This window comes from Carya illinoinensis, chromosome 8, assembly GCF_018687715.1.
Source record: "Carya illinoinensis cultivar Pawnee chromosome 8, C.illinoinensisPawnee_v1, whole genome shotgun sequence".
NCBI classification, from domain to species: Eukaryota; Viridiplantae; Streptophyta; class Magnoliopsida; order Fagales; family Juglandaceae; genus Carya; species Carya illinoinensis.
In genome coordinates this window covers 35,143,302-35,159,811 of record NC_056759.1, presented here as the reverse complement: position 1 = coordinate 35,159,811, position 16,510 = coordinate 35,143,302, and the positions used below count along the sequence as shown (strand labels likewise).

The window sequence follows — 16,510 nt, the reverse complement described above, 5'->3', positions numbered from 1 at the left end:
TTATCATTAGTTGATTTTGTGTGTGTGTGTTTTTTTTAACATATGTTTTGTAATATTTTAATTTTTTTAAAAATTATAACATTATTAAAAAATATTTACTTAATTATTACAAATAAAAATAAAAAAATTCAGTAGCAATGCAGAGCTACCAGTGGGCTCTCAACATTTTCATTTGTCAAATCAAATCGCACTTAGTTTGGTGGGTCCCTTATTATCACTTCTCATCTGTAATGCTAAAGCCAAAACTAATTTATAAAGCTCCGTTAATTACATGATGGAGCTTTTTCATATATTTTATTATTATTATTGAGATGTTGTATTTACCTGTATATTTTATATATTTTAAATTTATTTTATTTTATTTAATTAATAAATTAATTAAATTATTTTATTCATCATCCATATACTATAAATTTATTGTTAAAAAAATAAAAAATAAAAAAAATGTGATATATAATATCTATAGAAATAATAAATAAAATTATTATTCACATTCTTAAATAAGTGGCGAAGACGTCGCATATCATTAAAAGCATTGCGGCAACAAAAGGGTAGCTCGATCAAATCAACTAACAATCAAAAAGTCTGATTTTATACAAATTTTATAATCGAATTAGTATATACTAGTTTTACATTTTTAAGAACTAATTTCAGACTGATTATCTTCCTAAACTGATATTTTCAGTTTTATCGGTTTCAGTTCTGATTGGTTCTATTTTTTTATTTTAATCAAGTGCTAATGTAGTTATATATTATATATAAAAATTATATATATTTAACATTAAAATTTTATGTTAAAAATTATAATATAAAATTATTTCTTATATAATTATATAGAAAAGCTATATATATATAATATTTTATATAATATTAAAAATTATTATTTTTATATATATTTTATAAACCGGTTCGGTCTAGTTTTGAAAAATCAAGAACTAAAACCAGATAAACCGGTTTATCTATTTTTAAAATGTAGAAATTGGTTCCAAACTGAATTGACTTAAAACTAGACCAACCGGTTGGGTTTGGTTCGGGTCAATTCTCCAATTTTTCTGTTCGAATTTTCACCCCTTACCATATGCAGAATGTCTAACTATTATTCATATAATTTACGAAGGATTTCATATTTTACTCGAAATATTTAAATAGAGCAAGGGGAGAATAGAAAATAGGAAGTAAGGTGTTTCTCAAAATTAGATAATTAAAATTAAAAAAGAAGGTTATTTTGGTAAATTTCAGCAAAATTTCGTAGGTACCAATGTGAATGGCACTGGTAATTTGGTAATTCTCTTATAGAATTAATCTTTTCGTAAGTTCCATGTAAAATTTTTTAAATAAAATTGTTATTTGAGTCTGGTTGGGTACAAGCAATTTTGACACACCAAATCGTATACTACCTAATTTTCTATTAAAAAAATTTTAAAAAATAAAATTAAAATAAAAAAGTCCTCAATCTCATAATTTTTTATTTTATTTTCACTTTACACTATTTTATTAAATGGATAACTTACGTATTAATATTATAGTAATATTATATACAGTCTCCATTTAAGTTTAAAGATAATTTTATTTTTAAATTATTTTAAAATTATTAATATATCTCCCTTAAAATAATTTTTTTCTCTTTATTAAAAATATTCACATACAATTCTCAAACTACAAATAAAATTTCTCTTAACATTAAACATTAACGTGTGATTTAAACGTGCAACTCGCTTGTAAAAAGATTTTCTTTTTATTATTTTATCAATTCCGTATCGACGTAACAGGTGGAGGCCCGGTACACGGCGCTGATGGTTTATATTGGGAGAAGGAGAAGAGAACCTACGGCCTCTTCCCAGAACCAAGCACTTCCTCTTGCCAGATCCAAGCACATCCTTTTCCTCTCTCTTCTCTTCCTTTCTCTCAGACGGCAGAACCCTTCGTCCAAAATCTTCGTCGGCCGAACCCTTCGTTCTTAGATCTCTTCCTCTCTCTCAGATTTGAGAATCACCGTCTGCCAGTACCCTTCCTCTCTCTAAGATCGGCGTGTCGGACGGAGTCACTGAGCTCGGCCTCTACCCACTTTTCGGCGTCGAACCAGGTAATACTACTTTGCAAGTTAACAGCTTTTTCAATATCAATCGTCGGCCGCTACCCATACTGTGTTGTTCTCGCTCAGTACCCACGCACATGCTTTTATAGTGCGCATTAATCATTTTGCTTCAGTGGAAGGAGTAGTCAGTATGTTAACAAACAAAACCAAACATCGATCTTTTCTACTTACTTGGCTCGCTTTTGATGCTCTGTGTGCTGTTGGTGAAGTCCTTCAGTGGAAGAGAGTAAAATCATAGTCCTTCAGTGGAAGAGAGTAAAATCATATTGTATTAGAAAATCATTAAATCGTGCTCCATTACCACACCGACCAAGATCAATAATGGCATGTACTAAAATGACAAGAAAACAAGGCAATATACCAGTAGTCCACTGTCAAAACACCCAAAACACTAACTCAGAAAAAACAGATATAAAAAAAACTACCAGAAACCCAATTGAAATAGTTAATAACCCGTGGAAAATTGAAATATAAATAAGCGAATCAGAAAGTGAAATGCTTGCTTACCTTGCCTTGTTTTCTCAATCTTGTGAAAGTCTCAGAGGGCCCAACGGTTTGGTTAGTGCTAACAGCAGCCATTGGAGTGAATCTTGTACTTGAGACTGCTAATCTATGAGAGGGAGAGCGGATAAAAGACTGAGTGTCAGGGCTCTTCTTCAATTGAAAGAAGCTGGGGACTTGAAAGAAACGGCCATGGCCAAGATAAAACAAAAGAGAAAAAAGTTTTTCGCTTCCATGATTTCCTTGTAACTTTTTCTCCTTCTTAAAACGGTGTATTAAATGTATACTCCCAGTTTACCTGGCTTATGCCTTCTTTACATTAATAAAGTTTAATATTACTTATAAAAAAAAAAGTTTTTCGCTTTGTCTGCTGATACAAAATGAAATACAAATTTGAGGAACGCGATTGATCTATAAAACGAAGCGTTTCAGTACTCTTCCCACCATAAAGAGTCAGTCATATGCCCAACATCGCCACATACTCTTTTAATCATATTTCACTTCTAAATGCCGATCGATATTGATTGCAGTGACCTTCTTTGAGTAATTTGCAGTCTTGATGCGGGATGGAGGAGGACAAAAAGTGAGGTACGTACGTGCTCGCTCCTTGATCTATCCCAAGATTTATATATGTTATATATATATATAGTACCATCACAATTATTTAGCCGAATCCTTTTAAATCCGTTGAATTTATGGTTGAAGTTAAATATTGGTAAGAGTAGCATTGAATTTATGGTTTATAGCGTCTTCCCATTTTATTTTCTTGTACTACTTTCTTGGAGCAATTTTTTTCATTTTTACCCCTTCTTTTATGGCACATTTCATTCTCTACCCCTGCCTTTATGACATATTTGCATTTTCTTTTCTTCTACTTATTTTGGGAGCATTTTCTTTCCCTTCAGATTAGATCAAAACAAAACCCCTTCAAAATACTATAAAGTTATAAACTCACCAAATAAATTATACGCACACTAAAGGAAATTAAATCTAAAAAACAATATCTAAGAGAATAACAAAATTTCCTCATACCATTGGAGAAATTTACAATCAGATTTATAAAAAAGAAACAAAATCTGTTCGAATTTGTAACGATTCAGAAATGATTTCATACCCATATGACAGCAATGAAAACGATTCACCAAAAAAGTTGTAAGAAACAAAAAGACAGAGAGAAAGAGGAAACCAACATAGATCCAAACAAAATGCCTCCAAGACAATCATACCCATATGCACGAAAGGCAACCAAATCTAATACAGTATAGATCTAAATTTCTCTACTGCCTTCAATAGCTTCAGACTCAGTTTACTCTCAGCCCAAGCCCGAGGGATCTTGGAGCCCTTGTACAATCCTTAAAATTCCTCCAATCCTTTGACAATCACGTTCACAACTTCCTCTACACTCTTAACAAATTTAAAAAAAGAAAATAAAAATAAAATGAAGAGATGAAAACACAAACGAAGTTCTTTAGTTCCAGATTTGTACAAAAACAAATAGAATGAGAAACCAAATCGAACCCATTTACACAGTCTGACGCCAATAAAAATGCTACTTTAAAAATGGGTTCATTTAAAATAATATTACAAAAAATACAAATTCTTTGTAAAATTGTTAAAAAAAATACTGATGTCTTAAAGAAATAAACATTAATCTTCAGCGGCATTTTTTTCCCTTCAATTTTATATTCTGTGATTATTTATATTATTTGTTACATTTTAGTATTTCTCATTATATTATTTTTACTTATGACTATTTTACATATGATTAGTTACAAATTTAGAATAAAAAAATGCTCATTTTTTTTTCTTAATGTTTCAAAAAAAGGTTTTCTCAAAAATTTGGATACCAATTATATTTATACAATTTTTTCTTCAGAAACTAAAAATGAAACTGTGTATTAAGGTTGTGCGTTGATGAAAATATTATTTAATAACATATATTTTGATAGGCTTATTACTGACTGTTCATAAAATTGTAATAATAAAAGTAAACCTCAAAAGAAGTTTTATGTACAACATAACGCATTTAAATATCACTAATTTTTTCAAAAAAAAAATCCCTAATTTTTTGTGAAATAGTCGACAATTTGTCAGCGAGAAGTTTATTAAATTAAAATCTATTAACTGGGAATGAGAAGTGAATAGTAAATTTCGTCCATTTTTTTCATGTTTTGCCCTTGATTTTACGATGAAATTCCCTTTTTTTTTTCCCGTTATTTCTCCACCGACTAACTTTTTCTTTCTTTCTTTCTTTCTTTCTTTTTTTTTTTTTTTTTAATTTTAATTTTAATTTTTAATTTTTATAAAAATCTTTCTACGATTCTATAGCTTTTTCTGTTTTGTACTCGTTTGTTTAATTTTCCATCTTCGTCTCTTCATTTTTTCCTCCTCACTTTTCCGCAAAATCGGTGGGCTTCCAAATAAAATCCCTTAAAATTTCTACAATTTCATTCAATATATTAATCATACCTATAACATAAAAGGGAATGTCATCGAACTATCAAGAGTAATAATAATAGATGAGGTAGTAAAATCTATGAGAGGGAGAGCGTAGAAAAGACTGGTTGTCAGGGCTCTTCTTCAATTGAAAGACGCTAGGGACTTGAAAGAAACGGCCATGGCCAAGATAAAACAAAAGAGGAAAAAAGGTTTTCGCTTTGTCTGCGGATACAAATGAAATACAAATTCGAGGAACGCTTATATATAAAACGAAGCGTTTCAGAACTCTTCCCACCATAAAGAGTCAGTGATATGCCCAACTTCGCCAACACCCTTAATGATGTTTCACTTCTACATGCAGTGACTATCTTTGAGTAATTTGCAGTCTTGATGCGGGATGGAGGAGGACAAAAAGTGAGGTACGTACGTGCTTGCTTCTTGATCTATCTCAAGATTTATATATGTTATATATTATATAGTACCATCACAATTAATTAGCCGAATCCTTTTAAATGCATTCTTCCAACCCATATGTGCAGAATTTATGGCTGATATCTCAAAAATTAGCAGAAGAATATATCTGTTACTCTCTATCTATTAAATAAGCATATGAATAGTAATTTTTGTCTATTTTTATCCTTTTCGACTTCTTATTTAGAACAAAATTTTTTCCTTTCTTATTCTTGATTTTATGACTTATTTTCCTTTTTTTTTTTTTTTTTTTTTTTTTTTTTTTTTTTATCCTTTTTTTATCCCTATGGTTTATAACATCTTCCCATTTTATTTTCTTTTATTTTTTTCGGAGCAATCTTTTTTTTTGTCCCCTTCTTTTATGGCACATTTCATTCTCTACCCCTGCCTTTATGACATATTTGCATTTTCTTTTCTTCTACTTCTTTTGGGAGCATTTTCTTTCCCTTCAAATTAGATCAAAACAAAACCCCTTCAGATTTCTATAACAGAGTGAAGAAAAATTATAATTAGATATTTAAATGGATTGTTTTTAATTATTGTCTAGAATGATAGAACCAGACCCTGACCCCAAAAACAAATATGTGTGAGATTTCTCCCATAATATTTGCATTTTAACACTTGTAATTAGGTTGAAAAAATTTTGAACTTTCAGCACAGGGGCCTGACTGGAGGGCCTGACGAGTGACGACGAAGGTGATGCATTTGTGGAAGGGTAACTGAGAGTGGTTGACCATCCTTTCTCTGTTCATGCCTTTTGGCATATTGATAATTACCATTTCTTTTCTTTTTTCTGGGTTTTGGTGAAAAGCTTTCTCGATTCTTTCTGGGGTTGTCGTTCTACTTCAGTGATTCATTTGAGTACCGATCCGTATTTACTGCAATGTCCCACTCCCAACTCTGTTTCTGGTCTGGTATCTACATTGATATTGTGGAATAAGAGGCCTGTCGGCCTAGTTTTTATGTTTCTCTTTGGTTTCCAACTTCATCCTATTGACTATTTGCACCATCCTCCAGTCCATCAATGTCCTAAGGAGAGGTACTCGAATTTGTTTCTTTGTTTTTTCCCCTGCTTTATTGCCATCGCAGTTTCAACTTCTATATCTTCCCTTGTTTTCATCAGTTTGATTGAGTTTAAAGATAATAAAAAAAAATTCCCTAAAAAATATTAAGAAGCTGGTGACGCATCGTGGCAAACAAGAATGGAGATTGTTATTGCTATCGCATCGAAAATTGCAGAGTACACTGTTGGACCAATTGGACAGTGGCTATGTTATTCATGTCACTACAAGAGCAACATGGAGAATCTGAAGAATCAGGCAACGACATTGCGCGATGCTAAGAGCAGGGTTCAACACGAGGTTGAAGCTGCTTCAAATAACGGCAATGAAATTCACGATGATGTAAAAAGGTGGTTGACAAAGGTGGATGGCATTTTACATCAATTGACCATCGAGAAACTTGATGGAGGTGATGAAGAAGCGGAATCGAGGAACTCTAATGCGTCATGCCTGAACTTGAAGCAACGACATCAGATAAGCTGGAAAGCAAAGAAGTTGGTAGGTAATATTGCTGAACTTCTTAATGATGGAAATTTCAAAAATGTTGGCTATTGTCCTCCTATGCCAAACATGGTACCTGTGCGGAACGTGGATTACATGACCTTGGGTTCAAGGATGTCCGTTATGAAGAGAGTTAAGGAGGCATTGGGAGATGCTAATATCAACAAGGTCGGCGTGTCAGGGTTGGCTGGAGTTGGAAAGAGTACATTGATGGAAGAAATTTGCAGGCAAGTCAAGGAAAAAAGGTTATTCGATGAGGTGGCTCTGGCAAAAGTGACAAACAGCCCCAACCTATGTCGAATTCAAGGAGATATTGCAGGCATGCTAGGTCTAAAGCTTGATCCTCATATAACTGAAATAGAAAGAAAAGCCTATCTACGGGCGAGGTTAGAAAAAGATAAGGAGAAGAAGATACTTGTTATCTTGGATGATATATGGAAGCGACTTGATTTGGAGGAAATAGGAATTACTCCTTCCGAAAGATGCAAAGTACTACTCACATCTAGAGAGCGACGGGTTCTAGCTTATGATATGGGAATCAAAGAGAACACCTTTGAACTCGACATTTTAGGAGAACAAGAAGCATGGATCTTATTTGAAAAGATGGTGGGTGATACTGTCAAAGGTGATCTTGTATTGCGAAATGAAGCAATTAAGGTAGCTAAAGAGTGTGCGGGCCTTCCTATTGCACTTGTAACAGTTTCTAGGGCATTAAAAGGTCAGAAGAGTTTGAAAATTTGGAAGGATGCTTTGGTGAAGCTAAGACGGCCCAATCCAGAACATGATGAAGACATATGGGCACCCGTATATTCTTGTATACAGCTGAGTTATATACATCTTGGTAAAGAGGTCAAATCCCTCTTTTTGCTTTGTGCTCTACAAGATTACTACATTTCCTATAAGGACTTGTTGAGGTATGGTTTCGGTCTGTGTTTATTCCATGGTATCCTTACATTGGAAGAAGCAAGAGATAGACTAGAGAATTTGGTTAGTAAACTCCAAGATTCTTGTTTGCTACAAAAAAGTCCATGTGACTCCGGGGAATTTTACATGCATGACATTGTTCGTCATGTCGCTAAAATAATTGCGTCAAATGATCATAATATGTTTGTCATGATAGGCAATGGTGAGCAAAAAGCATGGCCAGATGAGGATGCACCGAAAAGATGCGAGGCGCTCTCTATTTGTGGTGGAGATCCTATCCATAAATATCCCAATATAAAAGAATTTCCTAAATTAAGATACTTTCATGTCCGGGGTAACAATCATCTTTTGGAAAGCCCAGACATTTTCTTCGAAGGGATGGACATGCTTGAAGTTCTGAGTTTGACAAATATGCAACTATTATCACTTTTTCCACTTGCAAACCTACGAACATTGTGTCTAGATCAATGTACATTGGGGGATATTCATGGGATTGGAAAACTCGAGACTTTAGTAATTCTTAGTCTTGCAGGTTCTGACATCTCAAATTTGCCAAGAGAAATACAGTCGTTGACTCGTTTGCGGTTATTGGATTTGAGCAATTGTTACAAACTTAGAGTGATTCCTCCTAATGTCTTGTCAAGCTTGGTCAACTTAGAAGAGTTGTATATGCAAGAAATTGATGTCGAATGGGAGGTTGAACGACCCAACCATGAAGAAAAAAATGCTAGCCTTGTAGAGCTGAAGCAATTGTCACAATTGACCTCCTTAGAGATAGATATTCCAGATGCCAACAATCTACTGAAAGATTTGTTTTTTGAAAAACTTGAGAGATACAAGATATGCATTGGAGATATCGTTTCATGGGAAACATTTAACGGGGCTGCCTTCTCAAGAATGTTAGGACTCAAACTGAATGGAAGCTTCCAATTGGACTTTGGGATCAAAATGCTACTGAAGAGAACGGAATTTCTTTATTTAGACGAGGAGAACAGTTCTAAGAGTGTCTTATATGAAGTAGATAGAGAAGATTATCAACAATTGAAGCATCTCCATATCCAAAACAATGGTAATATTAAGCATATCCTTGAGTCGGGGACATCGGTTGTTGCCTTTCCTATCCTGGACACATTTGTTTTGAAAAATATGTTCAGCTTGGAAGAAATTTGTCAGGACAAACTTCCATCGGAATCCTTCAAAAACTTGAAAGTTTTAAATGTGGATAACTGTGAAAAATTAATATTTATCTTCCCATCATCGATAGCCAGAGGCCTTTCACTACTTGAAGAATTGAAGATAACAAGATGCAACAACTTGGGTGCAATATTCGTGAAAGAAGAAGAAGACGGAATAGAAGATCAGGGAGATATGATGTTGTTCGGTCGACTTCAAACCTTGGTGCTAGAGGGTCTTCCAAAGCTCGTGGGTTTCTTAAGCACAAAAGATTCAATCATGGCTGATTGTAGAGAAACCAATTCAGAGGGCAACCATGATCTTCAGTTGCCACTTCTACATCATGATCAGGTACATTACACGAGTACTACTTAATAACCGAAAAAGTATTCAGATCCACACATTGCACAAGTACATATAAATCATGTGTCAAGCACACCGCATTATCAATCATAAGTATACAAATTTATAATAATAATATTATAAAATTATATTTTAACAATAAATTTTATAATATTTTTTTATATAACTCTTTCTCTCTCCTTTTCAAAATCTAAAAAATATCTAACTCAAACAATCTCACAGTAATTCACAAACTATCCTACTAATATTCATAAAATTTTTATTTCATTTCACCCCTCAAACAAACCCAAACAAAAATAGAAAGTGATAAATACTACAACTGATTGATTAACAAAATTATAATCTTTACAAAATAAATTACAATAAATTACTTGCATGGTTTTTAATGCATGTTTGTTTGGACTTTTTCAAAGTTGTACTGGTGTTTTAAAAATATTTTAAAAAGATTCTAATCTCTTTCTGTCAAAGTCAGTCGTCGCAAGTTCACCAAAATTACAGTGCCAAAATTGCCCCCCTGTCCACCAAAATTCTGTTAAAATAGAAACAGAAAGTGTCGGCGATGTAGCTATAGTTTGCCACACCATAATGAATAATAGAATAATACATGTTATATATACATTCAGCATTCTAAATGATTAAAAAATATATATATTAAAAACACTTTAAGAAAATATAAATGCAAATAAACTAAAAGAATAAAAATAAGAATATGAAAACTTTAATAATAACTCTATTTGAAGGCTTTTACAAAACATCTTAAATAAGAAACAAGAATACATTAATATATATATATATATGTATATATATTTATATCAAGTGGCCCGTGCGTTTTAAATTAAGTGTTCAACCATTACCCAAAGACAGATCATATCAAGCGTCATACTTCTGTTCTGCAAAATTTGAGAAAATAAGATGGGACTTTTTTAAAATAATTATCAAATAAAAAAGCTCATTGCGTAAATATGGGATTTGTCATATTTTTGTTAACTATTATAGCATCACAAATGAGTATTTACAATTAATGGTATGATATAATGACTTTGCATCCTTGGGAACTCTATTGAGAATTCTTTAGATGGACTATATTGATTTTTTAAGACATCATTGTTTCCAAATTTGTACTCTGTCAGGGCAAACTTCCATTGATATACTTCAAAAACTTGAAAGTTTTACGGGTAGAGAACTGTCAGAAATTAAGATTTCTCTTCTCATCATCCATAGCCAGAGGCCTTTCACTACTTGAACAATTGAAAATAAAAGGATGCAACAACATGGGTGCAATAGTTGTGACAGAAGAAAAAGACGGAATAGAAGATCAGGGAGATATGATGTTGTTCGGTCGACTTCAAACCTTGGAGCTAAGGGATCTTCCAAAGCTCGTGGGCTTCCTAAGCACAAAAGATTCATTCATGCCTGATTGTAGAGAAACCAATTCAGAGGGCAACCATGATCTTCAGTTGCCACTTCTACATCATGATCAGGTACATTACACGAGTACTACTTAATTACCGGAAAAGTATTCAGATCCACACATTGCACAAGTCCATATAGATCATGTGTCAAGCACCGCATTATCAATCATAAGTATAAAAATTTATAATAATAATATTATAAAACTATATTTTAACAATAAATTTTATAATATTTTTTTATATAACTGTTTCTCTCTCCTTTTCAAAATCTAAAAAATATCTAACTCAAGCGTCATACTTCTATTATGCAAAATATGAGAAAATAAGATGGGACTTTTTTAAAACAATTTTCAAATAAAAAAGCTCATTGCGTAAATATGGGATTTGTCATATATTTGTTAACTATTATAGCATCACAAATGAGTATTTACAATTAATGGTATGATATGATGACTTTGTATCCTTGGGAGCTCTATTGAGAATTTTATAGATGGACTACATTGATTTTTTAAGGGATCATTGTTTCCAAATTTGTGCTATTTTATTTTCTATCTCCAATTTAATTTACATATATTCAAAATCGATGCATAAAACTACATATTTAGCATCTTTAATTGATACAAAGAATATAATCCGACAGGTTTCATTTCCAAGCTTGCAAACACTGCGTATGTGGGGTCTACCCAAAATAAAATACGCATGGAGCTGTGGTCAAGAACCCAAAACAGTTTTCAGATGTCTCGAGCAATTGCAAGTACTTGAGATTATTGATTGTGGGGTGGAGGAAATTGTTGCAGTTGAAAAAGGAGGAGAAGCAGTAGCAATTAGGACTTTGGTGTTCCCTCAAGTGACCCAGTTGAAGTTTAGCGATTTACCGAGACTCAAGTGGTTTTGCCAAGGAGTGTATGTTACAAAATGGCCGATGCTGAAAAAGATGAAAATTGAAAGATGCGACGAAGTGGAGATTTTTGCTTCAGAAGTTGTGAGTTTTGAAAAAACAATTAAAGATCAGAGGCAGTCTGAGATGTCCAATATTAAACAATCCCTTTTCTCGGTGGATGAGGTAATTAAAGAAATTAAATTTATTGGCTCTCTTAAGATTTCCACGTGTACATCCCAATATTATAAAATCATTTTGATCCCTCCTTAAGTTCATAAATTTAATTAATTAATCTTTAGGAACTATAAATTTAATTACAATATTAATCATTATTAAATAATACTTAAATTTAATTGATTATTCTGTATAAATTAAATGACAAAAACACTCGTATATATGTTTTAATTAAAAAAAAAAAAAAAAAAGATTTGAATCTTTTGCTGTCAAAGTAGTCATCGCAAGTTCATCAAAATTACAGTGCCAAAATGCCACTCTTTCCACCATAATCAATAATAGAATAATACATGCAGTTATATATACATTCAACATTCTAAAAGATTAAATTCTTTACTACTTTTAAGTGGGGGGATTAAATTCTTGTGTTGTTACTCAGATGAAAACTGCATGCATTCAGATATAACTTGAATTCCATGACTTGCGAACTTCAATTAATGTTAAGCCATACGTTATTCCTTAATTGGTTATAGCTGATTCTGTTATGACGTTCGGTTAATATGGGATATCATGTCTTAACTAATTACTCTTTATCCCATGAATTTTACAGCACTCATTCCCCAGCTTGGAGACACTGGAATTTTGGAACATGGGTTCGTTAGAAATTATATTTGGAAAGCTGGAGGGGCAAAATGGTAAAGAACCACAAGTTTTAATATCCCCAGCATCAGGGACAGAAGAAAGTGGAGCAACCACACACTTTGCGTCGACCGTACGTATAGACTCTATATACATAGTCGAAATATATATATACACTCTATGCCCCCAAATTATAATTGCATCCCTCTACTGAGGTTGTATTGTGAAATCATTTTGATCTCTCTCCTTATAAAGTTGATAAAATTAATTAATTAGTCTTTCTAAAATATAGATTTAATTACAGTATTAATCATTAAATAATGAAAACAGAAAGAATTTTAATTAAGTATTAGAACTGATTTATTAACAAAATTATAATCTCTACAGAATAAATTACTTATATGATTTTTTAATGCATTAATTGAAATTTGAAATAACTTAAATTCATATTTTTATAAGAAAAAGTTTCTGTTTACGTCTCAATTTTAAAAGTTTTAAACCCACGAATTAGAGTCTCGTTGCTGGAAACATTAAATGAAGGTGTTGAAGTATTACCAACAAACAAAACATATGAAACCTCATATTTAAGACTGGAAATTGTTTTTATCTTATTATATTTGTTTTTAACAATATGATATTTCTTTCATTAAATTAGATGATGTATTATTAGTATGATCAAACTGCATGCAGACATATCGATGTTCACTTTTACAAATACATCAAATATATTTAATTCCACTCGAGCTGAAATATATTTCTTATAGTTTCTGTTATGTTGGATGGGGTATGTGTTAACCACTGTTGCTGTTCTAATTTATTTTATAGCTCTCGTTTCCGAGCTTGAAGAAGTTGTACATTTCGAGGATGGATAAGTTGGAAATTATATGGCAGGATCAAGTCGCCGCGACTTCTTTTCCCAATATTCAAGAATTGTCAATTGATTTTTGTCACAAGTTGTTGCACGTCTTTCAATCTAATTTGCATGCAACAACAACAACATTGATGCAAAGTCTGACTCGTCTAAATATAACATACTGCAGTTCATTAGAAAGTATATTTGGAAATATGGAGGGGCAAAATGGTAAAGAATCACAAGTTTTAATGGCTCCAAGTTCAGGTACAGAAGACGGAATAGCCGGACATATTGAATTCCCCATACTAACTCTATTGTCACTATTTGAATTGCCAAAACTCAAGTGGATTTTTGAAGGAGTGCATACTAATTTGGAATCATGGCCTTCATTGAAACACTTATCCCTGTGGGAATGTGGTGAACAAGTGAACAAAATGATTTGGGGTTCAAAATTTGCAAGCAGCAGTAGTAGTCAAGAGAACCAACTCCCGACTTGCATTCAACAACCCATGTTCGTCGTTGAGGAGGTTAACAATCCTATCCTATCAACTACTCTACTCTCTCTCTCTCTCTCTCTCTCCAAAGTACTAAATGTTTAATTTTCATATACAGAGAATTTTTCCCTTGCAATAAGTTCACACAATCTTGTTAACCTAGCAATTAGAATTTTTCGTAGCCCTTACAATATAAACTCTAGCAATTAGTTAACCTATACATGATCATGAAGGAATTGAAGAACAATACCAACTCATCTTTATGATCTCTTTAATTTGTTTAATGTACGTTTTGATTTCTTTACAGGGTACGTTCCCCAACTTGGAGCATTTGTTATTGAACTTCAGTGGAAATTTTTCAGATTTTCCCAATCCATCTTCTCTTCTAACAGGACTGCCAAATCTGTTGGAACTTAAAGTATACAATAGTGTCTGGGAGGAAATATTCCCTTATGAACTTGTTGATCGAGAAATACGATTAAGAAGACTAACGGTCTGTCTTCTAATTATGGTTACACATTTGTGGAAAGAAGACAATACCCAGCCATGCCAACTTTTTCATAATATGGAATACCTTAATGTGTCACAATGCGGCAAATTGAAAAACATAGTGCCATCATCTGTTTCTCTTCACAATTTGACAGGATTGGAAATATCAAGTTGTCACGGATTGATCAATTTATTAACATCCTCAACTGCCAAAACTCTGGTGCAACTCAAAAGAATGACTGTGATTGATTGCAAAAGGATTACAGAAATTGTAGCAATGGAGGATGGTGAAGCAAATGTGGCGATTATTTTCAACAAGTTAACAGTCTTAACACTTGATGGCTTACCAAACCTCACACACTTTGGGTTCCCTTATTCCTTTGGGTTCCCATCTTTGTATAAAGTAATTGTGAGATGTTGTCCTGAGATGAAGACTTTCAGTCACGGAGTCTTGAGTACACCAAAGCTAACAGCAGTATGTTATGATGACAGATGGAATTCGAAGCAGAATTTGTATTGCGAGGATGACCTTAATACCACCACACGTTGTCTTTGGGAGGAGGCAAATCAATATGATACTCGATTGTTATTCAGAGAAAGGGTAAGTATATTCCCAACTTACAAAATCATGAATTTTTTTTTTTTTAATCTTTGAATTCAATAATGATCCGTTTAGTAAAAGCAGCCAATTATATTTTCTCCAACTTAACACTCTACGGAGTTTAAATATATTAGTATTCGATCTAAACTTTGGTGTTTTTAGCACACTTAATGCTTATTGAAATAGATAATTAAGTATATATATTTTTCCAGTAGGTTAAATTTTTGAAACAAGTAAAATTGGTGGTTTAACATTCATAAATCACAATAATTTCTCATTCGTTATAGGTACCATTAAACATAGAGAAAACAAAGTTTTTCTTTTATTTATTTATTTATTTAAAAAAAAAAGGTGGGGAAAGCCAAGTGAATGGCGGGATGGCTTTGATATTTCTTTGATTTTTTTTTTCTTTATTTTTATGAAAAGCGTCGTTTATGATAATTTGATATTTGAAACTTTTATCTTTATAAATATGTTATTTTCTGTCAATGGGAAGGTTGAGAATTCTGAAGAAGATGAAGATCATCCTTCAGAAGATGAAGATCATCCTTGAGAAGATGAAGATCATTCTGAGAATTCTGAGGAAGATGAAGATTATCCTTCAGAATATGAAGATTATTCTGAGACTACTGAAGAATGGTGATGTTTCTTTCTTTTGATGAAGTTAGTGCGAGCAGAGGACCCTTCATTCCCATTAATGTTTAATTATGGTTTGCTTGTTTTATTATGTCTTCTTTATTTTTAAATCTCTCTTATATGTACGAGAGAATACCAAATAAAAAAAGTTTAACAATGTATTGATTTGATATAACTCCTCATGAAGTACTGTAGTTAACAACTCCGATGTTGCCAACAAATAAACTTGAATTATAATCTTAATTTGACTATTTGATCTCTGCCTTTTGATTATCACTTTTTATATCAGTACTGCGCTTTTCACCATTTTGGTTTGTACAATATAAGTCTATTTCTTTTACGAACTACTTAAGGTCATGTTTGGGAAATGATACATATTGTATCTCAAAACTTCTTATTATTTATTTTCCAAATATTACCGAAATACAAAATATTTTTTAATTTAAAATTTTCAATATTTTTATTTAATTATTATCTAATAATTATAATTTTCTTAAACTTCCAAACAAACAAAAAAAATCATACAATTGGTTCAAATTTTAAAATAAAAATTATATCAAAAAATTATATCAAAACAATTTTTTAACATTATTATATTTTTATTCAACTATTTCTCTCTCATTTTTCAAAATTTAATATAATATTTTAACTCAAACTATTTTACTAATATTTTTTTTAAGAATTATTTCATTACGATTCACAAAATTTTCATTTCATCTCATTACCTAAACATGTAAATTTGAAATATGACTTTTGGTCATCTTTATGCTGCATGTTCAATATATAAACTTGTTTAGAAGGTTT

At 32.0% G+C, this 16,510-nt stretch overlaps 1 protein-coding gene and 1 long non-coding RNA gene across 19 annotated transcripts; one reads left to right on the top strand and one right to left on the bottom strand.

Moving 5' to 3' along the window:
- Positions 1–1,727: 1,727 nt before the first annotated feature.
- Positions 1,728–3,120, bottom strand: LOC122317796. Its single transcript, XR_006244649.1, has 2 exons — positions 2,603–3,120; positions 1,728–2,335 (listed from the first exon to the last, which is right to left on the bottom strand). It is a non-coding gene; the product is annotated as an uncharacterized LOC122317796 (long non-coding RNA).
- On the top strand, positions 1,789–15,966 carry LOC122317791 (disease resistance protein At4g27190-like). Of its 18 annotated transcripts, XM_043134813.1 has the most exons (11): positions 1,792–2,083; positions 3,127–3,184; positions 5,397–5,454; positions 6,162–9,516; positions 10,659–10,755; positions 10,789–11,009; positions 11,581–12,003; positions 12,605–12,766; positions 13,459–14,013; positions 14,288–15,070; positions 15,567–15,966. In XM_043134813.1, the coding sequence occupies exons 4-11, from the start codon at positions 6,709–6,711 to the stop codon at positions 15,621–15,623; spliced, it is 5,106 nt and encodes a 1,701-aa protein (XP_042990747.1). In that variant the 5' UTR covers positions 1,792–2,083; positions 3,127–3,184; positions 5,397–5,454; positions 6,162–6,708; the 3' UTR covers positions 15,624–15,966. The 18 variants fall into 18 exon arrangements, with proteins under 18 accessions (XP_042990748.1, XP_042990749.1, XP_042990750.1 ...); XM_043134814.1 differs by having other exon boundaries at positions 1,789–2,083; positions 10,659–11,009; positions 13,525–14,013; XM_043134810.1 differs by having other exon boundaries at positions 1,793–2,083; positions 3,151–3,184; positions 6,167–9,516; positions 10,659–11,009.
- The last annotated feature ends 544 nt before the right edge of the window (positions 15,967–16,510 follow it).